This window comes from Amblyomma maculatum, chromosome 6, assembly GCF_055883805.1.
Source record: "Amblyomma maculatum isolate TAMU_Amacu chromosome 6, ASM5588380v1, whole genome shotgun sequence".
Taxonomy (NCBI): Eukaryota; Metazoa; Arthropoda; class Arachnida; order Ixodida; family Ixodidae; genus Amblyomma; species Amblyomma maculatum.
Window position 1 is genome coordinate 66022473 of NC_139349.1, and position 26520 is coordinate 66048992.

Here is a 26520-nt window from a genome sequence, read left to right on the forward strand (position 1 = left end):
TTTCGGGACGGTCTGACAAGCCCCTCGCGAGTCCTTTATTATTTATTTGATGCTGCGTGAGGTACATTCAACCCGAGGAGTCGCATACAGAATTTCATAGGAAACTGCATGCAACGAATTGTGTTTTCATGTACATTTAGCCGCGCACCATCACGTTAAGGCGCTGACCGTAAGAACGAGCGTGTTTTTCTTTTTTTCCCGGCCACATCAGCTTTAGACCCCAATGGTAGACTAGGAATATCTGTGCCCACTTTAAATGTTTCCGAGCTACGCAATCTTTGCTGACACTAAATAAGCGCCTTCAAGCTACCTATGAATTTTGCTTCATATAACCAAACCATGTGGGGCTCTTTACTCGGCCTGGGAACCTCCGTTGAGGTTTTTGCCGTGGAGAGAGAGAAAGAGCTTTTATCTCTCCAACAGAGTGACTATCCCGCTCTTCAGGGGTTCGAACCGGAAGGTGGTACAGTCGCCTTAGTTGCATGCCGGTAGTTCTTGGACGCCGGCGGCCTCTTTCCCTTTGGGCTCTTGGAAGCTGAGCTCCCAGTAGCGCACACCACGTGCAACCGTTGGCAGTGAGATCGCGGAAATGTGAAGCTTGGCACAATGTAAGAAAGACGTTTTGCCCGGAAACAGAGGTTTATTGGCTTATCCCAAAACTGCAGGCTGCTGGATGATTCCTCTACTATTTTTGCCGTCTCGCTTATCGTGCGGCTGACGGGTCAAGATGTACACCCCGATGTACACAAGAACCTGCATCTTAGCTCATTCAAAAACCAAAAAGGAAAAAGAAATGATGGAAGCTTTTGTGATATCGGAGGCTGGAGAAAAAGAAAGTAAGGTGATTTATAAAAGGAAAAGCGCAGAAGGCAGCCGGTGGCAAACAGACCCCGGCCTGCTAGTCCGCACTCCTTGCATTCGTTAAGGCTAGAAAAGACAAATAGAAATCGTTAGTGAAGATCTCAAGTAAGAAAATGAAATTTCTAAAGAAGCGTAGGTGCGTAAGAATGTAACATTGCCTATGAAACGAGTTTGCGCATGGACTGTTTTTAGAAGTAAATTTTATGTGAATATTGCGCGCTTATTCTCCTCATTACATCGATTGTGCGGGTTCTCTTTAGTCGTGTTTTTTCCTAGTGTAGCGTACACGTTCCTTCAAAGTGTTTGACTAACTAACCACCGTAAGGTATTTACCTTGAATCAAGATGGCGATAACAAAGAGGGAAGGTGGGATACTGCTTGGCGTCCCGTCTGCCGTTGCCATTTCTCGTTGTCTTCTCCCTCAGGCCTCGGTAGGACTTCTGCAGCGCCTGGTGGTGCGTGCTTGCGACTGGTTTGGGGCAAATGAATAGCAGTGTTTCCGAGCAGGTATTCTGGTTGGACCACTGCGCCGCTCAGGCCAGCCGGAGAGCCTCATGCCGTGCCGGCCAGGCCCGGGTGCGGGCCTGAATTTGCATGCCCCGCCTGACAAGAGCTTTAAAGATGCGGACCTATATCGGGCTTGGGCCCATACATAAAGGGCCGACGTCCGGCTTTTGATTTACTCTTGTAGAGTGAAGTACACTTCGGGCGTTACAGCAGCGGTACGGATTAAATAAGACCTATAGTGCTCTCGCGGAATTTTCCAATCTAAGAAACCGAAAAGTTCGATCCTCACTTATGGGGTGTACTGACCCCGCTTTCCCGACTCTACATGTGTCCTTCACAGGCAGTGCACTACATCTGTGCATAAGAATTTACCCTTATTTAGGAACTAAATTGCACTTCTTCCTGGAACCTGATGCTTCGTGTGCACTCAGGTGAAGAGTTTCCGCTTATGTCGTTGGTATGACTACTGCGTAGAGGGCTATCGCATGTTTGTCGGCAAGGGGTCAGGTACCGGATACAGGATGGACGGATTTGAACTCCTACACGTTTTTCAGTTCTCATAATGAAAACACTACACCTGCTCCTTCAGTGGCTAGATCAGTTGGCCACAAAAACAAAGCAGATATTGGCCGCCAATCCCAACTCTTCTGGTAGAGCCACGCTGTTAAAGAAAACAAGGGGTGCAGAATATCGAACGCGTAGCCATCGAAGGATCACCGTTAATGCTAAAATTCTTCGGAGACGCTTGGAAACCGCCTATTCTGTCTTTATAAGTCAGGTTATCAGCACTCGAAAAAGCAGGGGCGGCATGACCCAATTATGATTCCGCGCACTACAATAGATAATTGTACTCCTACACACCCATCGCTGCCCAACATAAAAGGGGCGACAGTGGGAGTACAATTGCCTGTTATAATGCGCAGAACAAGAGGCGCGTAGGGACTCAATTATTTATTAGATCGTAAATATTCTTGATTGGGTCAAATCACTCTGCCTTTCAGAGTGCTACAAACAGCTTTTCAGGCTGAGCATAAAAGCTGACACGATAGCGTGCTGGCTTTTCCGACACATTTGGCGATCAATGCCAGTTTATGGCATCGGCGTCCTTTAGGCGGAGCAGGCAGTATACGCTATCGCTTAAAATAGGCAGAGGTTTAACTTCGCTTAAGCCAATTAAGACATATTAACGCAGTTTGGTATTGTTTGTATTGGTATTGGTTGCTTGGCGGTTTGGCATTGAAAGATTGTCACAGAGCTTGGCAAAGTATTAAGCGTTTTCAGTTGGTTTGTGGCTTGGCGAAACAAAGGCGCGGGTACATTTCCCACTTCTGAATGGACACCTATATTTACAATTTACGGCACACAGTACAAAATACATATGTCCTTGGTTCGAATTCCTACCGCGAACTAGTAGTCTCCAACTTGACTAGATATGGATCTAGTCAAGCTGCATACAAACATAAACGGCTAGCTGTATTACAATTTCGATGCAAAATCACATGCCGAGTTTTTCCGAAATATTTGGAACGATGTCGAGTGGGTGGGTTTGTGAGTTTGTGGGGTTTAACGTCCCAAAGCGGCTCAGGCTATGAGAGACGGCGTAATGGACACCTATATTTCCAATTTACGGCACACAGTACAAAATACATATGTCCTTGGTTCGAATTCCTACCGCGAACTAGTAGTCTCCAACTTGACTAGATATGGATGGTAAATGGGAAGGCGCCCTGAGCGCTGCATACAAACATAAACGGCTAGCTGTATTACAATTTCGATGCAAAATCACATGCCGAGTTTTTCCGAAATATTTGGAACGATGTCAAGTGGGTGGGTTTGTGAGTTTGTGGGGTTTAACGTCCCAAAGCGGCTCTGGCTATGAGAGACGGCGTAATGGAGGACTCCGGAAATTTCGACCCCTGGGGTTCTTTAACGTGCACTGACATCGTACAGCACACGGGCGCCTTGCTTTTCGCCTCTATCGAAAAGCGGCCGCCGAGGCTGGGATTCGATCCCGCTTCCTTGGGAACAGCAGTCGAGCGCCGTAACCACTGCGCCACCCCGGCGGGATGGAACGATGTCAAGTCGTTGTTTTTTTTAAGGAAACGCCTCTTCGACGATGCCGTTGCGTAAAAGAAATCGAGCAGCTTGTTTAAAACTGGGTTCAATGAGCAATACAAGCTAATGACGTTATACGAAGCAACTAAGGCAGGATGACTAAGTGAAGACTCCCGCGAGTAAGGTTCATCGCTGCTGAACCGAATATGGAGCGAAAGCATTAGCTGCGGGTAACCAAGAGTTCTTCTTCTTCGTCGGTTTCTTCTTCCTCATCCTCTTTTCCTCTTTTTCTTCTTTCCCTCTTCTTCTTTCTCTTCCTCCTCTTCTTCCTCTTCCTCTTCGTTTTCCTCCTTTTCTTGCTCTTCCTCATCTTCTTCGTCTTCTTTCTCGTCCTCTTTTTCCTTTTCTTCTTAGCGGCTGTTTAAGGTCATTCATGACTGCGGCCACGGACTACGCGACGGGCCTAAACCTGGCGTAGTATTGCATTCGCAAAGAAGTTCAATGACACTTTACAAAAACTCGTTTGCACTTCAAAATGTGCTTGAAGAACAGAGCACCACAATCTAAGGGCTATATGCAAGCAGCATATGGATGAGCCGTCTTTTCAGGGCCCAGAGCATCTTTTCTTATTCATCATCATTCTCAAAGGCCCTTTGATGCAGCCTCAGTCTAAGTATGCTGTCCAATCAAACACAAGGCACAGTCCTCCCAGTCAGCAGTCAATCAAACGCCTCACTGCTCAGAAATTATACACGGGCCGGTAATGCGTAGGCGAGGTCGCTCGTGGCCGCCAGACCGTGGGAACGGAGAAGATGCAGGTTTCTCCTCTTCTTGTATAGTCGAACTACGGCGGTGCAGACGCAAAGGTTCCATACGGCGTAATGTCTGCCAGTTCCGAACAACTGCGGGCGGCCCACTGTTAACAAGGCTCCTTACGAATGCGTGTAATTGCCTTAATACCAGGTACTTTTCTTCTCTCAAACTGTTGCTCCACGTTCATTCTAACAATCCGCCGCTGTCAACTGGCGGAAAGGATTTCCGCATCGAGTAAAGTATGAAAAGATCCAGCACGCCCTTTCTCCATGTAGGACAGCAATTTCGTCCCATCTCTGGCTGGTCAGATGGCACGCCGCCACCTGTGCGGTCGCAGCAGCAGCAGTCAAGCAGCTCTATAGTATCGGCTCCGCAGGTGCTGCTGTATGACTTCCTTTCTTTCGCCCTAAGAGAACGTTGCACCAGTGAATCATGATGTCGAAATCCTCTATAAAATATTGGTGACAGTACGCGAGCTCCTACCATGCGTTACGCGTCATGAGATAACCATCTAGAGCTGCTCACAGGCATATCTGGCGCAGATGTTGCGGCATCGTGATTCCGGCAACAGGTGCTCGTGCGCCAGATTTTGTTTTCATGAGACATTTTCATGGGATCACAAAACAGTGCATAGACAGTTTTTTTTTTTTTTTTGGCCCCAAAATCCGGCTCACAAGGTTCTTTATTTGTACGTGTCAATAATACACGTTTTTAGGCTCCTTCGCGTCGGGAACAAAATTTATTTCACGTTATGCAAGTGCACTATGTCCTCGGCAGTTTGGCACGAGGCGTTCAGTTTCTATGTAGAGCCAATGTTGCGTACTTCTAAGAGGAGAGAAAAAATCTGACACCCGTGGATCTGCCTTGAAAACATAAAGATGCATTTATATCTGTTCTTTTATCGACTACCATTCGCAATAAGCTAATGGATAATCTTTCAATAGAGGCATGCTCTATGACTTGAACCCGCTATAAATTCACGGAATGGACTTATTTAACTTTGAATGAAGAAGACGGCTGCAGTCTTTCCCGGAGACGTTCTGATGCTGATGGCTCTAATGTGCATAAAAGTGAACTTACACGAATCTACCCAGTCCAGCATTAATTCTTCAGCGGCTGAGTTGGTAAACGTTGATGTATTGAAGAAATGATCAGAAGAGGCACAGAACCCAGAGCATTTGGCAGAAATATTGCAAGAGCGACTGACGAAATGGAGAGAGTAAAAGCGAAAAATTAAAGAAGGAAACGATGCGACCATCTTAATTCATAGTACAGGAGACCAGCACTGGGTTAGAAAAAAAGGATATCCTCGAGAACAAAAGATATTTGACCCGCCTCTACTTATGTTTGGTCAGTTTAGTAGTTCGTGCCGTACGTACATTCTCCTCAAAAGCCTATGGTAGATCCGTTAGATGCGGCACGGAAGCACCTATTATGTCTACAATGTATTGTACTTTCAAGCCATTCAGAAACACGGCGGTGTGGACGTCAAGATCAACCCCTGCGCTAGAAACACTCTTTACTGTGAAAAAGCCATTAACGACACTACAGGCGCTAAATACAGCATAACTACAATTTAAAAAAAAAGCAAAACTTATTTGTCAACAATTCAATTTCTGGCATTCATTTCATATTCAACCTTTGTAAAAGTTTCTATTCGCAAAGTCTTCGCGCTCGCTGTTAAAATTTGCTAGCGAGGCTGACGTAAGTAAATTCTCGATTTGCTGCACTTTATAGTTCAGACGATTTATTTGACACCTGATTATGTGCTCACGGTGGGGGCATTGTACCTGGAATGCAAATATATGTTTTATTGACGTAGGTAAAAAAGTTTATTTCGCGTCTCCTTTCGTAGTGGCTAATCTCGTTTGGTGATTAAAGAACAATACGAAGAGTGCAAAAATTACCACTTTATTTCCTCCATATGCTCTTCGTTTGTTTATTTACAAATGCCTCGAAAAAATTCGGAGGGTAGGCAACACTCCATATCTTTGGTTTCGATTTGTCTTCCACAAGCTTTTTACATGGAGGTCGAAGTAGCAACATGCGAAAACTGGAAGCAGAATGAAGCAATCGGGAAAAAAATAAATATGTCAAGAAAAGTCAAGATGATCCAATAAATACGATCAGCCAACCATTTGGTCATGATGATTCCTAATGTACTAAAATTTACCTGTATGGAGATAATGCGGTAGAAAATCAAGATACCAGTTTTGGATATGAGTCGTATCAGGGTTTGTAAGCTGATGTAACCACCAGAAATGTTTCCCCTACCAGAGCAACAAAGATTAAAAATTTGAAAATTATTGACAAGGACAGGTTACATGCATCATCGCCGCAAAATGTGACACTGGCCTTGCGCCTAGCAGCTAGGACCTGGCTATAAAATATTTTTAATGATATATAGCGTACCACTGGACTGTAAGTAAAGCTTTCTTAAAGATGTTTGAATTGTTAGCCAAGCCTAAAATATTATAAGGTCTGAATTATGACCATATTGTCCGCAATGATATAATGTTTTCATGCTAGCAAAATTTTCTGTATACGCGTGTTCTTCGCTAGCTCCGTGCATTTAAAACTGCCATAGAGAAACAACGGGCTGAGGTTTTGGAAATATATAGTGTAGGGAGGAAATTACAAGCGTCTTGAAGGGGCTTTAAGGATATATGGATTGCTAAGTTGCACTCTTACGATATGCGAAAAATTCGTCAACATCTGGTTGAAAAATGTTTGCCCAGAATTTTTGCCCAAGAAAAAATCAAGAAATAGCTACCAGACAGGTTAATCCAGGTATGAATTCCCATCAAATTGTTTTTTATGTGTGTGCTTTCATGCACATTTTATAACTAAACATGTTTGTTGCCCGTAGGACGAAAGCAAAAATTGATTCTTATAACTAACCGTCAGTATTTTTCTATAATTATCAAAATCTTGCTAAAATAACTAAAAAATTGTCGCCGCATGTTGCACTTCTAAAACATGTGACCCCACCTCATGAACGTGTATTCACATGACGTGCTTTCTCTCAATATCCCACAAGGTGGTTTACATTGCTTTACAGCGCCTGTCGGTCGGATCTTCATTTCACCATTTTATAAAGTAATGCGTTTGCTGATAATCACAAATATCGCAAAAAGAGTTCGATGGTAGCAAGTATGAGCTCTTTCATGTGATGCAATGTGTATAGTATGTGGTTCATGTAGTGCATAAATACGCAGTAATAAGCTTACGGGTTGTACTTTGCGCATTTAGTTGGATGGCCGTATTTAAAACATTTGGTCCTGAGCACATCGAAGTAGGCGATACCTACGGAAGATGCAACCACGTCACCAGCAGCCACCAGACAGCTGAAGAACTTTTTATCGTCTTCGCAGTTGGTCCTGTTATGTGTTAATAAAAATACTTTTGTTGAAAAACAAAAAAAAAAGGAATAATAACACCATAAGAGAGCAAGAACCGGATACAGTGTTACACATACTCATTAAACATATCAAGGCATTACTGCACAGCTCGCGACCACTTTGCCCGGCTGTTGAAAAAAACCTACACAGCCGCATCACGCATTTCGTTCTGCGCAGAGGGATCTAGTCCTGAGGTATCGCTAATAATTTCATTTTAAGAATCCGTGCACTCGTAATGCTAATTATTAAGGCACACTTGTAACATAACTGCCGATAGGTAACGCTAAATAGTCAAGGCGAAGACTCTTTTTTGATTGCAACAAATATTTCGTGTATAACGAAACGGCACAAAGGGGGCGTAGAGGCCGTGCGGCAGGAAAGGAACGAGAACGAAGCGTTGCGCGAGAGCGTGGATGCGGCAACATCAAAAGTAGGACAGTTCATCGGCGGTTTGCCGCAGAATTCTTGTGTTCGTGTATTCTTATTCCACCCCCACCGCAACAGTATCTATAGACACAAAGCTTTAGAGGTAGCATCAGCAACACAATAGATGGAGCGAAGGAGTATAGCAGCGGGCAACATTTCAAGAGGCTGGTCTGTGGACGAACTAGTGGATGAGTGACGACGCAGATATGTACACTCTCGAATACTTCATCCTTTTCTTCATTACCAAATGAAACTGAGGGGACACTAAATCTCATCCTGAAGGTTTTGATGCAAAAGTTACTTCTGAGTCTCTGGGTAGCGTTAGAACCGAGAACTCGAACAAAGACGAGCGAAAGCCACCTGCGAACAGAGGACGCTAGAGCATGGCCGGTCTCGAGCGGCGGCAATGGCGACAACGCGCTCTCCGCTCGAGTACGGCCGTGGCTGGAGAAAAAAAAAAAGCGTCCCACTGCGACATACGGTCTGCAGAATGAACGACGTTCTGATCGCACACCATCTGTTGAGGCAACGGCGTACATCACACCGCGGGAGTGTCCGAGTGGCCACCGCACGCTAGTGCCACTATGCCACGTCAAGAAACGATAACAAACGCGAAACTGCGCATTGCATTCAACTAATCGCTACATCCGTAAACTACACTTCTTTCATTAGAGATTTATTTATAGCAAGGAAAAGGCGCGGTAACTGTCTCACTTGTTTTCTGTGGACACCGCAACCGCGCCGTAAGGGAAGGGAGGAAGATGGGAGTGAAAGTGGAAAGAGAGAAAGAGGAGCCGTAGTGGAGGGCTACGGAGTCATTTCGACCACCTGGGGAACACATGCGTAAAAACCTCCGCTTGTATCGAAGTTACGCAAGCGTGCCACTGTGGCCTATTGATTCTGCTTCGGACCAAGGTCGGGATAGAACGCAAAACGTCTGGCTCCCTGGGAGCAGTGATAACAGCCGGTTTTTCCCGCGGAACATCGTTATTGCGCAATATAAAGAATTACAGGATTGTACTGCCACCACAGCTTGCCAGAGAAGGACTAAAACTATGGCTATACTGCACTGTGACATCACCGGAAGGCCTTACAAAATAGGTTTTCGCCAGCAGGTGAACGAATATTACGCAATTGAACATATGGGCTGTATCGGAGCTACACCAGATGTTGCACATATGTTTAATAAATTTCCGCAGCGAAGGGGCTAAAGGAAATTCTGCTTTCACCGGGCGTATCATTTTTGAAACGGGAAACAGAGTACGCGCGTTTTATTCAATACTAAAAGGCAGGAAGGGTGGCTTAAGGTGCACTGGCGTGGTTTCGATGTCAGCAACGCTAGAATGAAAGGGGAATTCGCTTAACTTGGGGAAGTAAAAGAAGTCTCGGGGGATAGGCGGGAGACGGGTAGATTTGCAAACACTGACTCTAATACTCGAGTTGTGTGGTTCCACTTTCGAGGAAGTGCAAGGCTCTAGTGCATACACCCTCAATTGCGCATTGTTAACGGTACAGTGTTGACCGTTGTGTATCGGCGCGCGTCGATATGTCTTCGTCACCCCAACAAGGGTAACGTTAGGTACGGATGTCTAAATGCAGCCAGCGTCAAGCGTCTGAACATCAAGAGGTTGAACGCACTAGGTTTTAGCCCGTACCACTAATTGAAGAACACTAATTGAAAACGAAGAGCTGCATATGGACAAGGATGAAGCTGAGAAAGCAGCCTCTAACTCAGAGGTTCAAAGCCCAACGACCATTGTGAAGAGTGATGCAGGAAGGCGCCATACCAGTGGTCCCTGCATTCACATCCAGCAAACCCGATTATATATAGGTCTTTGCTAGTACGACTGAAGGTTCGCCGGAGAACATCCTGCAGCACCCCCCCCCCCCCCCTTCGCTGAAAAGAAATTAAGGGGATACTTGAGCTTCACTTCTAAGGGTAGCATAGGCGAACACCCAACATATAAAGTCTTGCTTTAACTAAGCCGTATGAACGTTCCTGGATAGCCTCAGGATAGCGTGCTACACTCGACATCCAAGAGAATTGGAAGGTTGATTCTTATTCCACTTTCCCACCTTTATCGAATAACCCTATAGTTGGCAGCTCCTCCCGTCTTTGACACATGGTCTCATTAAGTCGCACAAGCCATCGAAGAATAAATAAAGGCTCAGACATGTCAGTTCCCAGCTACCACCTGAGTGTTGTGAGCGAAACATCACAAGCATGGCGCTACTAGGCGGTAGCGGGCAGCTGACATGCCGAGCGCTGGCACATTCACTCGGGCCTTTCCTTTTTTTTTTTTTTGCAGCAATACACAAACGAAAAATGGAAAGTGAAGACCATTCCGACAGTACCGTGTAACCTTTCAGCAGTCGATCTGATGTTTGCGCATCTGAAGCGTTGAATATTTCCCCAATTGTACGCTTTTAATTTGTCATTATTGAGGAGTAGTTTTAGAATGGGTTGAAACCTGCAATTTCAGCGGCCACTGGATTGCGTACGGTATTCGTTTTCCGTTGTCTGCTACTGTTGTGATACAGATCGCCTAGCCGTCTTCGAGATTTGAAGAGCTTAAAAGCGGCACATTACAAATTCATTTGAATGACCTATGGAGATGCGACCATAGCCTGTCGTAACGATAACGTTATCGCTGTCATCTAGATGATGTGGGCGATTGTTTCGAATGCGGTGCTGGCGTTCCTTTCACCCATTTTTTGGTAATGAGTCACGCACATTTGAATGAGGCGTACATATCTGTCGAGCTGTACCCTACTTCGGCAATTACTTCCTGCAATCAGTGCCGTTCAGTGACCATTTTCATAATTTATTTTGTAGGGTAAAAAACAGGAATAAAACTCTTTTGGTACAGGAAAACTGGAAGGCAAAATTCTGAAATTTCTCAAAAACGATATCCTTGTGGCTCTCAGAGTAAGCGGTGCACAATTTGGAAATCGCCTAGACATTTTGGGTAAGTGACCCTCAGAACATCCGAGTAACTCGCCGGAGTAATTATTGTAGCTATTGAAAAATCGGTGGGCACCCGGCGTCACCAGGGATAGAACCTGATAACTCCCGAATGCCTTGCGGATGCTCTATCACAAGGCCGTCGCTTCTCTTTTTTTTTCTTTATTACCGGTTACATACAGGCAAAAAAATTGTTAGCCTCCTTTGGCTAAGAAGATATATTAAAACTTCTTCATATTGATCAATCAGTCGACCACATCCACTCACTGAGGTTGCTCAGGCCATCTGTGGAGAACATCTCTGAGAAATTTTACGCTTTAATGAAGTTTTTCCTGACAGATCGTACATTTTCTTCTGAGTGCCTAAATGTCATCCGCGTTTTTCAAATGCTGTGGAGACCCAACATCATAATCATGTCGTACGGTACCTCGTCTCTTTGTACAGATAGAAATCGCTTGCCATAATGATTAGTGGTAGTTCTTTCTTTAATGTTCTTTGTAATATATCCTACAGAAAAACAGGATACCAGATGTCTGTATAAACATGACCTATGGTCTCTCTTTTATTACGGATGGTGCACTTGAGTGTCCAAGGTACAAATATACCTTTATCATTAAGCCACGTTTTTACAGGAAGGATACCACGTGAAGCTTGAAGAAAAATGATTTTACGGTAGGTCACCGCTTTGGTATGAAAAAAAAGGGCTACATATGGGCTTCTGCCATACGAAGTGGACTTATGGTTGTCCAATGACGGAACAATTCACTGGCCCGTCGGCACATTTTGGTCCATGACCCCTTTCCCAAGCATTTCACCTCAGAAGAGCGGAGTACCAGGCCGCGGGAAATCTTGTACCCATTCAAAACCTATTGGCACCCGGCGACATTAAGTATTGAACCTGATACCGCCCAAATGCAAGGCAGATGCACCACGAGGCCACCGCTTGGGTATGAAAAAGGGCCCCATATTGGTTTCTGCCCCACAGGCGGACCTATGGTTGTGCAATGGCGGAACGAATCACTGGTCCATGGGCGCAACATTTGGTTCACGACTCCTTTCCCAAGCATTTCACTACAGAAGAGCCGAGCAGCAGGCAGGGTAAATCGTGTACCCATTGAAAACCAGTTAGCACCAGGAGGCATTAGGTATCGAACTGTGTGCCTCCCGAATGCGAGGCGGAAGCTCTACTACAAGGTCACCGCTTCAGTATGAAAAAAGGGCCACATATAGGCTTCTGTCACAAGACCCGGGCGTACGGTTGTTCAATGGCGGAACGAATCACTCGCGCATCGGTGCAATATTTCGGTCCATGATTCATTTCCCAAGCATTTGATCACAAAAGAGCCGAGTACCAGACCGGGAGAAATCTGTACCCATTGAAGACCGGTGGGTACCGGCGGTACCGGGGATGGAAACTGGAACCTCCTGAATGCGAGTCGGACGCTCTACCACAAAGCCACCGCTTCTAAGAGAAATGCGGCGGTGATTTAAACAAACAACAAAAATAGCTGCTATTTAAAGATCGTTAGCTATAAAGCATAAGCAATGAACCAAAAAAAATGTGCATAAAAGTGATCTGAAATTCTGAAGAACGCAAGAATCCGAGCATGCAGCCGCAAGCATCGAAATAAGTGCTCTGTCAAGGAGAATTCATAGAAAATACAAAACGTACGGTGTCAAGGTGTAACTGTGAAGGCGAAGACACGACGCCTTTTAGCGTGGAAAGAGTTTCACAAACGAGCTCTCAGCTTGGAAATGAACACAGGTGTAAAAACAACACCGAAATTTAGATGCAAGAGGGTAGTGTGTTTTGTTAATACGGGTGTAAAAAAGATATTTAATGAATATTACAGCGAGCTCTTTATGTACATTAAAGTCAGAAGCAAAGAATTCAAAACATTTTTCTTGTCTTCAACGGCAAAGTTGAGTCATGAACCGAAACAACGCTTAAAAAATAACGATACCCGCTGAAGAAATCAAGTTAAGATTTCCTCAACTCTATAATGTCTCCGGGTCCAGATGGCCTATAGTAATATCGTCCTATAGCGCATTTAAGAAGGATTGCGTACCGGTGTTGTATATGGTGTTTAATGAGTCTTATGATAAGATGAGCTTTCCCCGTCGTTTCTAATGCCCGATACGTTTTTTGCCAATAAGCAACTATGAGGCTAAGCTACAAGTTGCCAGTACACATCCCAATAAATGGGACAAATGTAGGTTGTAAGATCTTCATGAAGAGTCTGCCCAAGAGGCTGCAATCCGCGATAAAATAATTAGTGCGGCCTCAAAAAACCTGGGGCATTACAGATCGTGCCTGAGCCCCTGAATGTCGATCAGAAATTTTTCAGGCTGCCCCATAGCGTACAGTCGATTCAAGAAGCGGTAGGCAGTAAATAAGTTGGTAGGTGTGCGCATCCAGTGGCAACTCTTGGTGCGTCAGGGTTGCCCTCTATCACCATTGACATTTTGTTTGTGTATTAATTCTTTCTGTTTCTGCTTTCTTGAAAGCAGCAGGGTTGGGGATTTTCTCCTGCATACGACAAAGGTACGCATTCTTGCATATGCAGCCGAAATTGTCATAGTCTGGGCCTACAGCGAAACCTTTTGTGGTGTTAATTGTTCAAATTGCAAAATAATTTTGTTCTACAAGCAGGAACATATAAACTGGCTCATCACCTGGGGTGCTGGCGTGGGAAGTGGCCCGCAACCCCAATCGATTCGCTGACATGACTTGGACAACGACCCCTTTAAAATATTTAGGAGTGCCACTGGTCATTTACCACGCCTGTGAGCCATCATGAGGTACTGACTGGCTGATGGTCATGGGAATGCTGAGATAATAAAAGGCTACAGTTGGTCTGCGCCTGCACGTGCTGCTAAGTGTCGATATGCCCTGCAAGCAGTTCATTGTTTTAAAGTGAAGGAGCAGTGTATCGAGTTCTTTTTTTTTTATTGTATGAGGAAGCTTGACAACGGTCAAGGTAACCACCTCGTTTGATCGTGTCCGATTTGAAGGAGCTGGTCTGGTGAATTTGTATTTGCGCTGGTTGGTTAATCATTCTAGATTTTTTTTTCTTGACACTGGATTCCTTTCTGCGAACGTCATGTTAGGTTGGCCAAAATATTACTAGTTTAGAAGTTCTGCGAGTACGTAAAGAAGTATTTTGACTATTTAGATAAGTGTGCATGATATGTCTCTTCTTATGAGTGCGATTACTCTTTAAATATTGTCGGCTGCGTAAAAAAAGAAACATTTTAATGCCATGCGCGACTCCATTCTTCCGGTCCCCTTGTACCGATCAGTTTACTGCGCAGGTACACGGCACACAACTCTAATATACGTGAGAAGCACGGCTGTACGAGGTGAATTTAAAGGTTTCTTCTCTAATATTCGTAAACACACAAGAAGTCAAGATATAATTAGAAAGGAAGATTTTGTGCGTTGGTGAAGTCACTGTTTCATATGTCAAAGGCCGGATAGTATCAAAGCATTTCTCTAAACTGTGAAGCGTGTAGTTTTGTGCAAATTCTTCAGCACGCGATAAAAGCGAACACTTCACGGCTGGTGCTTTTTCAATTATACCTCACTGGGAATTAAGACTGGGTTCCATGCGGCATTTTCATGGGACCGTAACTACACAATATTTGTCGATAAAGGATGGCGATCAGCCCGGCACATATTTATGTGACGCCGGAAAAAACAGTATGTTCGCGAATCTGTTGGAAGGGTTGTTGAAAGTTACAAGCTGTAATACTTGACGCCGAAATGGGTTCCGACAGTGGAAGCATTGCTAACCATGTGCGAACTGTAATGATATCGCGTAGCCCGGAGTCAGGGTGGCAGATTTTTAGCATATATGACTTGTTTCTTTTTTTTTTTTTCAGACTATTGTAGACTTTGGCTGGAGTAACCATTAAAAGAAAACCCACATCGGCCAGATAGCGTACCGACTGGGGACCGAAGCGTTGTGGGTTCTAGTCCCGACAGTAATGTGTCAGTGTTTCTACGTACAACACAATTATTGTGTACATGTAAATCGGTTGAGGCACGCGCTGACATTTACCTCGCATAAAAGGTCCCACGTTCAATTATTCTCATCCTGGATACACGTTCGTGCATTCCCTATGACTAGCAGCCTTCAAGATGGTGTTTTAAAAGTTGTCAGCAAGTATACGCCGGCTCTATGTGTAATCTTTAACAGACCATCGAGCATTGTGCCCATTATGCTTTGCTCGCAGCAACAGAAGGAACAAAGCATATGACATCTATCACAGCAGAAAAGAATTAAAGAGCCTGAAGTTACTGAAATTGTCGGCTGCCTAGGAAATCCCACTTTGTTCCTGCCTCGCCGTAATGTTCAACTTCCACCACTGTGGCTCAGCTGTTAGAGCGCTGATTAGAGCGCTTTCTGCTGAACCCAAAAACGACGCGCGTTCAACTCCGGCAGCGGAATTCGCTTGTCAGTGCACGTTTAAGAACCCCAGGTCATCGAAATTTGCGATATCCTCCACTACTTTGATATTTAAGGAATCCTCGTCTACGGCGTCCCTCACATCCTGCGTCGCTTTGGGACGCTAAACCAACTAAACCCTCTAGACCAGATTAAACCTAATCATATTTGTTAATATCGCCAACCATAAAGTGACCCTAAAACATCTTAAGAGACTTATTTTCCACGTGCTTAGTTTATAAAAATGCGAGATTAATAGGACAACCATTCTACGTTTACGTTCTGCGCCTGACATGCAGCCGGTCAGCTTAATTGTCATCCATCCTGCGCATTCATTCGCGATAGACCTAAACTTGCGCTGAAGCCATTTTAGTGGCATATGCTTTCAAGCACGGCGCCGAGGATTTTTGCAACTTGTTCTGTAGTATCTTTACGAAGCCACTCACATTGTGTAGAATCTATCATTCTCGATTCCATGATTTGTCTCGAAGGCAGGTATGTTATCTTGAGAATGATCATGATCACGGCAGCACATGTCGACATTTCTTGCAATACCCAAGTCATTGTAGTTCTTCGCAATATCTCCAGCCCCGCACCATTTCGTTCCTGCACGAAAAAAGCTTCGTTTTTTAACCTGTTTCAAAAAATGAACTAAACTAATCGCATTCATCTTTTTTTTTTTTTTCGTAAACCAAACAAAAATGGAATCGCTTGTTTCCACGAAATATTTTAGATCAATTCTTTATTCGCTGGTGCTTTATTTTCGTCTTGATTATTCCAAATTGTCAGCTTGAATGCCAGCAAACTTAGGAAATGACATCACTGGCGTAGACGTGTCATGAAATAAAAGAACATGGCTGCTGTTCTTGATGCCTCGCTTCTTCGTGTGTGATATATTTCAAGAATTTTGACTAACCTTACCTTACTACTTCTTCAAATATCCTGCTAAATAATCTATGACGTGAATCCGACGAAATGTGCGTCTCGCTCTGGTTCAGTTCTGTTTAATTGCTTTTGACTAATTCACTGCTAGTACAGTCGTGAGCAAAATTGATATACAACACGCAGCCGGTGGCAGAGCTCGAGAAAACTGAATTTCAACACCACCTAGCCACAGCTATTTGAAATAGAGACAGTAGTGGCGGTGCTCCATTTTATCGCCATGCGTGTGTCCCTTTCTCTGTCCCTGTCCTCGTCGATAGATGGCGTTGTATTGTAAGAATACAACATACAATTATCTCGCGATTGTGCATAAGCTGCAATTCGTACATTCACCTAAACTCTAAGTGAAACGCGAATAAATACAAGGAAAGCAATTACAAAATCTGAGCAATGAACGCCGTTTTAGCCCCAATAAACGAGGATGCCGTGTTTAGAAAACAACTTAGTCGGGGTGCCGTAGCCTTTCAAGCATGCACATTTACCTGGATATATAGTAAGGCTTTGAAGAGCCTTGCCCAATAACTGGAACAGAGAGGAGCCTTTTTCCTCCGGAGTTCTGTCTGTGCACTTATCCAGAGTTTTGTCCATTTCCTCGGTGGTTACGTGGGTGACCAGCGTCGTTGGAATAAGCGTCAACAAGTGTTCTATGAGAACCCTGTCGAAAACATGTAGAAGTTCTTAAGCTAACGGTCCATTTTATGTCATCTATTCAATCTTTTTGACTGACTATAATATGCTCAAAACGTAGAAAACGTACACTTTATATGACATCCAGGTCTTCGTTTTATTCAACCAAATGAGGCATGTTGAAAATAAGAGACATATCCTGAGTATTAAATCTTTGCTTCACTGGCTGAGCTGTGCGTTACGTCACTGTCTTCGACTTTGTAAACTTCATCTTGGTCACTCTGTTTAGGCGTTTTGACTGCAGACATCTCTCGGAGGACATCATTGAGGCTCGTTGCCGGAGGCTTCGAAAGCTCTCCAGGAGCAGTTAACTTCACTTTATTAGCAGCGTTGGCCTTACACCTTACCATGCTGACTGATGATGTGTTTGGACACATTACCTCTCTTTCTTCTCTATTGCCAGCGAGCGTAACATTTTATGTTCACTATTCCCCACCAGATGTGTAGAGTAACGAGTGAAATTATCACAGCCCGGACCAACCTGAATGGCGTTTTTGTAGTTGCAGGTTGCATGATCTATTTCTTGGCAATTTTGCACCAATTTATTTCTCAGCGTTCACAGTCGCCACTCTGTGCGGCCGACGTCACCACGGTCGTAGACTCCAACCTGGCATAGGCGCTAGTCTCCCAAGGACTATCGCTCTTTGAAACATCTTTCTTCCAATGTATTTCAATCAAAGAAGAAGGACATTGAACGACTTGAATTACGGCGCCATGTATTACCACCATTCGGATTTCTTTCTAGTTGACTTGAGTACCTACTACCTTGCTCCCCATCTATTTCTCGAGGAATGTACAAATACAATCAGTATAAAAATGACTAAAATATTGCTCCGTCCTCCAATCGTTGCCGCTTAGGCAGCGGCCTATGGTCTATCACTATAGTGGTTCCATAAGCTCGTAAACAATACCGAAAACTTCATCGCCAGCTGCACACAAGATCTGCTTGATAACGGTAGTTCCTGGAATAATGCATTTGTCACAGTACTTCAATATCTTTACTGGTCACGACACGTCGGCACAAATCTGATATATAGAGACAGGAGTAGCCACTGCTTGCGCCTTTTCCCGCCTGGTGGCACCGGAGTGGTGTGGCGCCGGCTTTCTGCGGCACACGCTATAGCGGAAAGGGTGTTCAAATATACGTGAAAATGATGACCGTATACCTTCCAAATTATCTTGCTTTGAAGGAATTTCCGGGAGGATTATCCAAGGGCAATTTAGCTTGAAATCGAGGTTTGGAGCAAAAACTTAGACGACAAAGTATACATGATATTTGTGTTATATTCTGCCGCAATAGAAAAGTGTTTCTTTCGTGTTGCCGAAACATCTTAATGTTTCGGGAACACGAAAGAAACACTTTTCTGTGCCACAGTATAAATCTGTGGCAGATACAATTTCATTCAAAGAATTTACATGACAGTTGTACGCCGCACGATTGAAGTAAATGCAACTCTCGGCTGCGCGCATGACGCATCTTTCGTGTGTCCTGTGCGTATATGCACAGGTCTTTAAAATCTCTTATCTTTATCGGCACCAGCATTTAGTTTCATTGAATGTGGGCTTCAAATGAAACAAATTGTAAATACCCCCGGCTAAGATTTACTTGAAATGGTTTTTTTACGGCTTAGGCGTATGTTTATTCTTTCTTGTTTTTTTTAATTACGGTGTCGTGGTGCGCATGAAAGCAATTTTGCTCCAAAATTATTTTGCAATTTCAGAAATTTTTAACCAGTGTTATCCTGCTCGCAAGTTGAGGCTGGCACTAAATTATCTTTTCGACATAATTATCAACCATTGTAGATGCCTCTCAGTATTCATTAAGAGCTGATCGCATCTCGGGTCAGCAGGTCATATCCCTGCTTATTTCGCAAGCGGGATTTGTCGCTCCACCAAATGCATACCCTAGGCCAGTGGAGGCTTAGTAATGGCGCTTACAGTAAGCGGCGACCTGCACTTGGGAAGGAAGACCAGTTAATATCCGAATGTTCCTCGTAATAAACGTGTACATTCCATAACGTTTTTACTTCACGTATTATACACAACTGATTAACCTGGATGGCTGAGGTCCGATGCAAATAAGACAAAATGAAGGCAGACCACTTTCAATTACCAGAGTTCGGAGAGGTGCTGTTGGAGTTAATCTACTTACTCATGAAAGCTGAACTATTACTTCAAAAGTGAAAAGAAATGTTTAACGTGTCTTATTTTACAGAAATATGACATGGCTACTTACCCAGCAGCCGGTTGGCTCTTCAAATTAATTCCTCGCTCCTTCTGGCCGGATATAATGTGCGCGCGGTTACCCTTTAGTGATTGTGTTTTTCTATGTGAATAGATGCAGCTGGATCCTAAAAACCAATGTGGCCAACTTTATGTGGTTGGCGGAAAATACGATGGACAGCCCACATTAGCAGAATGAATTCAACCATCATGCATTAGGATTTGTGTATTTGTGTACACATTGATGAATGGAACCTTGTAAACGATGAACATCTCTACGTAGTCATCTATCATGTTCACAAGGCCGAATACGCTGTCAAAGGCACTTGTTAACAGCATTTTGCTTTTATGAGAGTCGAAGCACTCGGTGTCTGATATCATTCTTGAATGACCATATGCAGCTGGAGCATGTCCCCGTTGTAAACTTCTTCGCGGGCATGCAAGGAACAAGTATGCAATAATTACCATGTACGGTTACCTTCATTACCTGCACCATTCTCCGCAACAGCAGGTGTGTCAGACGGGCACACGTACTCTTAGCTCCGAATGTCTGATAGTTTTAGACAACATTTCGTACGCTTTTGCATGATAGGCGAGCGATGTCCAAAGAATACGCTAGAAGGCCTTTGAAACCCTTTGAAAATACTTGCCACGGCGTGTAGTAAATATTTTCGAACATCGCGTTCCAACATCACAGCCACACCTTCAACTAGCCATTGGTCTGGGCAAGCAATGTGACTCGCGTAGAAGCGCTTTTCGCAAGCATGCACTTGCGAGGAGCCAAACGTCAAGCAACAAATTTCTTTAAGTGGTGCAGCACTTCTTCATTTCCGACTATTTTCTGTCAGAAGGTAGACATGATATCGACCCTTTTTTCTTTTACCGTCTATGCGGTAACGCATCACGTGTGCAGCAAACACGCGCTATCTTTCCAGGCTGTTATGCACACCTTACCGGGCACAACACAGTATCGAAGGGGAAAGAAACTGCGAGTTGACTTGCTACAATACAACAGCAGCCGGCAAGTGAAAACGGTCGCCACCATCGCTGCCATCTGCCCGATGCCCCCAGAATTTTTATTCCCGCTGCCCAGCATGTCCGCAACACCGCGCCGCGGCCGCCGCTGGCAGCGCACAAAGCTCTCCCATAGAGTTATGGCGGCGTGTCATGACCAGAAAAGTATTCAAGGACTCTGCCTTTATTTTCTGTTAATATAAGGTGGCCGAGATATGTGTTTCGTAGTTTAAAGCGTTATATTTGCTTATCGGTAGTCGGCGCAGAATAAGGTGTTTGCCCAAAGCGATTCACTTTGGGTAGTCCGCCTCGTTGTTGTTGCGCGGCAGACGACGCAGCGCAGTCAGTATGGAGTGCCGTGTAATTTTCGACAGTCCTCCAAACAAACACGTGGTTAGGCGTGTACTGCTTCAAGGTGCATGAAATACGTCGCCAGAATCCTTAACGTTCGCGTCGACGATGTGCCCGAACAATGGGGCGCGCTATGAAGAATAGGCGAAGCAGTGCGGTGTGGACCCGTTCACGCCATGCGCGGACGACTGCACTACGCGTTTGGACTTATGGTCGAGCTTCGACACCGCCGAGATACATGAATTTCTAGTTCTGAGGACTAGTTTGGTATCTGCCTGGATTGTAGTCGATCTTGGCTCTGTCAATTTGTACGAGCCATTCGCGTCATCGTCGCTCAGAAACCTGCTTTGTTTTCTTGCACTCGCGCAGGTCTATTCTTGGAGTCCTGAAGAACACTTATTCTGCGGACCGGTGTTTAGTTTCTGTGCTTTGCTTTGCGTTCAGCTGACCCAGCGTGCCACAGTACAGTTCACCCTCGCACCAGCATCGTTTGCGATCACTACGCGACTATGTAAGCTCAGTCGTGTTGCACACGCGGCGACTGCATCGTCTGCTGCCAACGACGAAAGCATGACGGACTAACCAGCATGCATCGCTTCATGCAAGGTGTCTATATTTAAACGCTCTTTTTTTTTTTTCACGTAGAAATTTAGTTTTGCGTGTTAAAATCATTTCGAAATTATTTGAAGCGACTTTTATGACCTCTCAACGAGTTTGCTGCACAGTATTTATTATAACACTCACCTATCACCGATCATGTTGCAGGTGAGATCGGCGTCATCGTCTCCCAAACCGAAGACCTCCACAAATCGGTGGCCTCCATGATCTACATCTGTTAGAAGGCGTTGACCTATTGCGAACTGGAATCTGGAGAATAAACAATTCTCAATACTTCGCTAATCCGTGGTTGGCATCATAGGCGAATACAATGACAATCGGGGTGGCTCTACTGTGTGTACTCTGTACCAACACTTTCCTTGTTCTTCTATAATAATTTATATTTAGGTTTAAAAGGAATCCTTTTCGCTGGTTGTCAGACAAAACCTTATTGCGCTTTTTATAGGACGACCACTTATGCTAACAATTATGCTCCTGACTGCAGGATATTTGCATTGTCTGCAATACCTCAATACTTACATTTGTTCGTCGAGAACAGTGCTGATCTGCGAATAGGCTCATAAGAATCGTTTAAATTAGTAGAAAGTGCAGCGTGACGCATATTACGAACTATCGTTATGAATGGAGTATTGCGGCATTATATACCCACAGTCCTCCAGATATTACCAAGCGAGCGGTGTTGTGAAGAGCTACGCTTACAGATATGCCCTTTTTCATCTGCTTCCTATGTCGTGCTTTTTCACCATGTGATAAGCAAGCAAATCTCCATACTCCATTTTCTCTTGAAGTCATACACAAAAAAAATATAACGAGTGTTCACTTTGACAACCGAATACGAAGTAAAGTCTGCAGGTTCTCTCGACCTAATGACGTGACTTGGAATCGGCAAAGAGGTTAGATGCTCAAATTTCAGTGTACTTATTGTGAGAGGAAACTATAGATGGACATCCCTTCAGTACTCCTGAGTTTTCTACCACAACATACGTCCAAGATTTAAGCATATAATTTCAACATTACATACACACAGTCCTCTAAATATGACCGAACAAGTGGTGTTGTGAAGCACTGCGCATAAACATATGAACCTTTTCATCTGTTTCCTATGCTGTGTTTTTTTGGTCTTATGGTCCACAGTCAAATCTCCAGAGTCTGTTTTCTTTTCAACTCATAGCCAAAAATGGTTGAACAAGATTTCGCTTTGACCACCGAATAAGAAGTCAAGTCTGCAGGTTCTCTCAACGTAATGATGTGACTTGGAAGCGTCAAAGTGTTCAGATGCTCAAAGGACAATGTATTTATCGTGAAAAGAAACTACAGGTCAATATCACTTTTGTGCGCCCGACGTTTTTGCAGCAACACACGTCAAAGGTTGTTCCTTTTTTTTTTATTTATGCTATGACTAAATTTTCACTAAAAAGAAATTTCTTGGGAGGAGAAATAGACAGCACGCCACAGGAGAAGCATTGAATGCAGAACTAAATTATAGAACAGAAACAATTACAAACGTAAATAACATCCATATACAGTTTACATTTTTCGGAATATTTGCTGGCGAAAAATAGAAACAATGTAATTTAAGGTCCCATCGGACGGTAATGGTCGCGGGCATCAAATTGCTCAGCACTAAAACATGAAATCAAAGAAACAAGTGAAGGAGGCAAATAACATTTGAAATTTCAATACACAAGAAATTTGTGTTTGTTAGATTATTTTCGAAGGTTGTCTACGATTTATGGAGCAAGGCTCCATCTAGGATGGGATGCCTGTTTTATTGCTGAAGGCTCAAGTTTACGGAAATGAAATTTGAAGGCATAAACATTAATGCTCGTTCTGTCATTTCCGCAGATATAACAAACATAATTCAGAACTTTCCCGCGTTCGCTGCAAGTTACTTTGCCCATTTAAATGCAGCAATTTTCTCTGAAATCAGCTGCAGTTCCTGGCAAGCTAACGTTTTTATTTCTCATCGCTTAAAGTAGGTAGTCTTCATGGCGTGGTTGAAGGTTCTATTTAAAGGAAAGTGCCTCAACACCTGCTTTTCGGAGGCGGTTGTACTTCAATCGGCTTTATACTGAAATATTATGCATAAGCACGTTTTAAAGGTAAGTAGTTTATGAACGAAACTTTTTTCATGAAGTGTAAGATTTCACCACCACAATCGATATAAGTGCAGATGATCTCCCGGGAGGCTTTCATTTTTTATCTTGTTCTTAATGAAATAAAATTAGCCGGGGTCAAACCCGGTGGATTTTTGTAAGCAAAGCCGACGTAGCTTCTTCTTCTTCTTCTTCTTCTTCTTCTTCTTCTTCTTCTTCTTCTTCTTCTTCTTCTTCTTCTTCTTCTTCTTCTTCTTCTTCTTCTTCTTCGCGGCGAGGCGTGGCTACCGACCGGGCTTACCTGACGGCTTGGAGAGGATCTGCGGTCGCTCTAAAGGTCAAACGTGGCTACCAGCTGGGTTAACCCGACGGGCTGAAACGTCGCGTAGTATTGCTTACGCAATAAAACGCCCGGCGTTACCTTTTTTAGAGCCGGCCTTAACTACTCGGTACAGTGCAGAAGAAATCTAAAAGCCAGCGTTTGCTCTACTTCGGAAGATAGCAACATACTTATCAATATGTTCGATATATTGCGATATTCCACAGTTGCGTCGCTAATACAAGTGGTGTTCCACGGAGCTGAACTTGGTTCGCAAAACGACCCCGTTTGTAGTTTTATCCGCGATTTGGCAACCCTGCAAGGCTTGAAGTGCAACACACATTATTGTGCTATACTGAATAATACTTTAGGACAGGCAGCTCATACTTGAAATAGACAACAAAATGGACACCAAGGAAAATCGCGTTTCTTTCCAACTTGACTGCTGCATAAACACGTCGCAAGCGCACTGCCGGTCGTCTCATGTCCGCTGATTGGACCCTTGCATGGGTACATAGATCTGCCGTAGGGCTGGGAATTAAGCAATAATTAAAATTGTGTACTTATGGTGCCTTCAATGCGTGTTATATTACTAAAACGATGCCTTAACCCAGTCGAAAAAAAACTACAGAACTGTGTCAAAAATACGACAAAATATCCTGTAGTTCTGTCGTAACCATCAGATTTTTCTGTAGTCCTCTAGTACTTTTCTGTATTTGTGTAGTTTTTCTGTAGTATATTTCTGTTGCCTGTAGTTCTGTAGCACTTTTTTGTTGTGACTACAGAAATGTCTGATGTTACGACAGAATGTTCTGTTGTCACAACAGGTTTCAAGTCAAAAACCGCACAGAAATTCTGTCGTAACATCAGAAAATTTTTTGTAGTTTTTTCCGACTGGGTTTGTAGCTACGTGTTCCGAAATGAAACAATGTTGTTTACCTGTTGGCTATGCTTGACGCTGCATTAACTACGGCAGCCGAAGCTCCTTTCACGGCGCTTTTGATGGGTCGAAAGACATTTGGTACAGATATCTCTCTCGAGTACTCCGTCCCATGAAGAGAGTGGAAAGCGGCAAGGAATAAGGCAAGAGCGAAACTTCCGGGCATTTCTGATATGAAATAACTGCAACTGCGAGCAGAAATACAGTTGCGCTACACTGAAAGAACGCGGGCGAAGATAATGCTAGAAAATATAGCCTCAAAATGAAGGCTAAAAAAAAAATATGTAAACCTACGGTCCCCCGATTTCACGTTTAATGCGTGTTCTAGCAGCATGTCATCGTAAGGCTATTGGTGGCGACGCACCAGGCACTAGTCTCGGACGAGGGAGACCGAGAAAGTTCCCTATAACAGAATAGTCTAAAACAGCTCTGAACGACGCTCATCGTAACAGGCGTATGAAAGTGGATATAGAAGATTTGTGCTCTGATGACTGAATTGTGTACTGGGAGAGTTGGACGTAACAGGGAGGGAATAATATAAGGTAGGCATTTAACCTCCCCTTTTAAATGTATGACGCTATAGCGTTAAGCTAATAAGCTACCACGCTACTCAGCTGTAGGCGATCGTCCGACATATAAACCCCGCTTTACCCAAGCCGTATAAACGCGTCCCTGCGCCTAGGCGTAGCTGGCCTGACTCGGCATCCAAGAGCACCGGAAAGTTAATTCCTAATCCACCTTTCCACCTCCGAATGAGAAACCCCAGTTGGCTGCTCCTCCCAACTTTTTGATATCACGTGGTCTCGTTTAAGTCGCACGAATAGCCGAAGAATCAGTACTCGGTCATATCAGCTGCCAGCTGTCACCTGCCAGCGCCATGTGTGCGATTTTTTGTTTGCTCACAACACCGACGCCGGAGGTTCTGCATAACAGTAATACACTTTGCGGGACAAGTTGGTCCATATCTTCGAAAACGTTAAGCTCAACAAAGCGGCACACAGCGAAAAACCCACAGGGCATGCTCTTCCTGTAGGTTCTTCATCTTTCCTCGATCTGTGTCTTCTATCTGTGCGCAGTCATTGTTAAAGTCGATTTCTTATAATTCTTCGTACGTGCTCTTTAACACTCGTTAAAGGATGTAAGAAAAGGTTTAATGAAACGTCCAACTTAACTTTTGCCTTCACATTATTCTAAAGTTAGGAGCATACATTGCAATTTCTTAACTAACATAAAATTTGCACAAGAGAAAATGAAGCTTTACCTTGGCGCAGAATTGAGTAGAATGAATATCCCGCCGTCAAATGTATACATGCTTATCGTACCACATTCTGTAGTTATCGATATTTGCAGACATGTCTTCCATATATTTAGCTCTGAATTGTTGTCTAAACTGACCTTTCTCCTCTGGTTAGTCCCACGTAGAGCGACTTCAACTGTCCTTCGATGCAAGCAGCGCCAGCATTCATCAGGGGTTTCCACAGGTCGTAGGAAGTGATTGACAGGCAATTTACCGGTGTACCATTGGGACGGGAGTTGAAGGGTGGTTCACGATGTATGGAATATTCGACGTCTGTTCGATTAACAAAGCTTCATTTTTCATGCAGCTATAACAGCGTGAATATTGACCAAACGCCTTAGTACAGTTAGGCACAAAGTAAACGTCACGAGCTCGTGCACGCTCAAAGATGAGTAAGCACCCAAGACAAAGAAATCGTAAATTACATATTTGCTGCTATGCCGACGCAAAGCTGAACCTTCCATATAAGAATGGAATGCCTTGTTTATGACACCTGTGCGTTTTATTGTAGTTTCTGAATATTCCTTCGAATGAGAAAACACCGTAAGTAGTGT

The 26520-nt window shown here is 44.0% G+C and overlaps 1 protein-coding gene across 1 annotated transcript; it reads right to left on the reverse strand.

Moving 5' to 3' along the window:
* Window positions 1-6147: 6147 nt before the first annotated feature.
* LOC146185902 (uncharacterized) lies at window positions 6148-24835 on the reverse strand. The gene is made up of 6 exons (XM_084607945.1): window positions 24669-24835; window positions 21441-21563; window positions 16904-17076; window positions 15926-16085; window positions 7467-7616; window positions 6148-6289 (listed from the first exon to the last, which is right to left on the reverse strand). Exons 1-6 carry the CDS (start codon window positions 24833-24835, stop codon window positions 6148-6150), a joined length of 915 nt encoding a protein of 304 aa, XP_084464071.1.
* Between the last annotated feature and the right edge of the window lie 1685 nt (window positions 24836-26520).

What these genes read in the sequence shown, in the direction of transcription:
- LOC146185902 (XM_084607945.1), bottom strand. Translation starts at nt 24,835, where the DNA reads ATGCCCGGAAGTTTCGCTCTTGCCTTATTCCTTGCCGCTTTCCACTCT. An exon ending in TGCAACATGATCGGTGATAG is followed by an intron (nt 17,077 to 21,440) that starts GTGAGTGTTATA and finishes TGTTTTCGACAG; the next exon opens with GGTTCTCATAGAACACTTGT. An exon ending in AATGATAGATTCTACACAAT is followed by an intron (nt 7,617 to 15,925) that starts GTGAGTGGCTTC and finishes AACACATAACAG; the next exon opens with GACCAACTGCGAAGACGATA.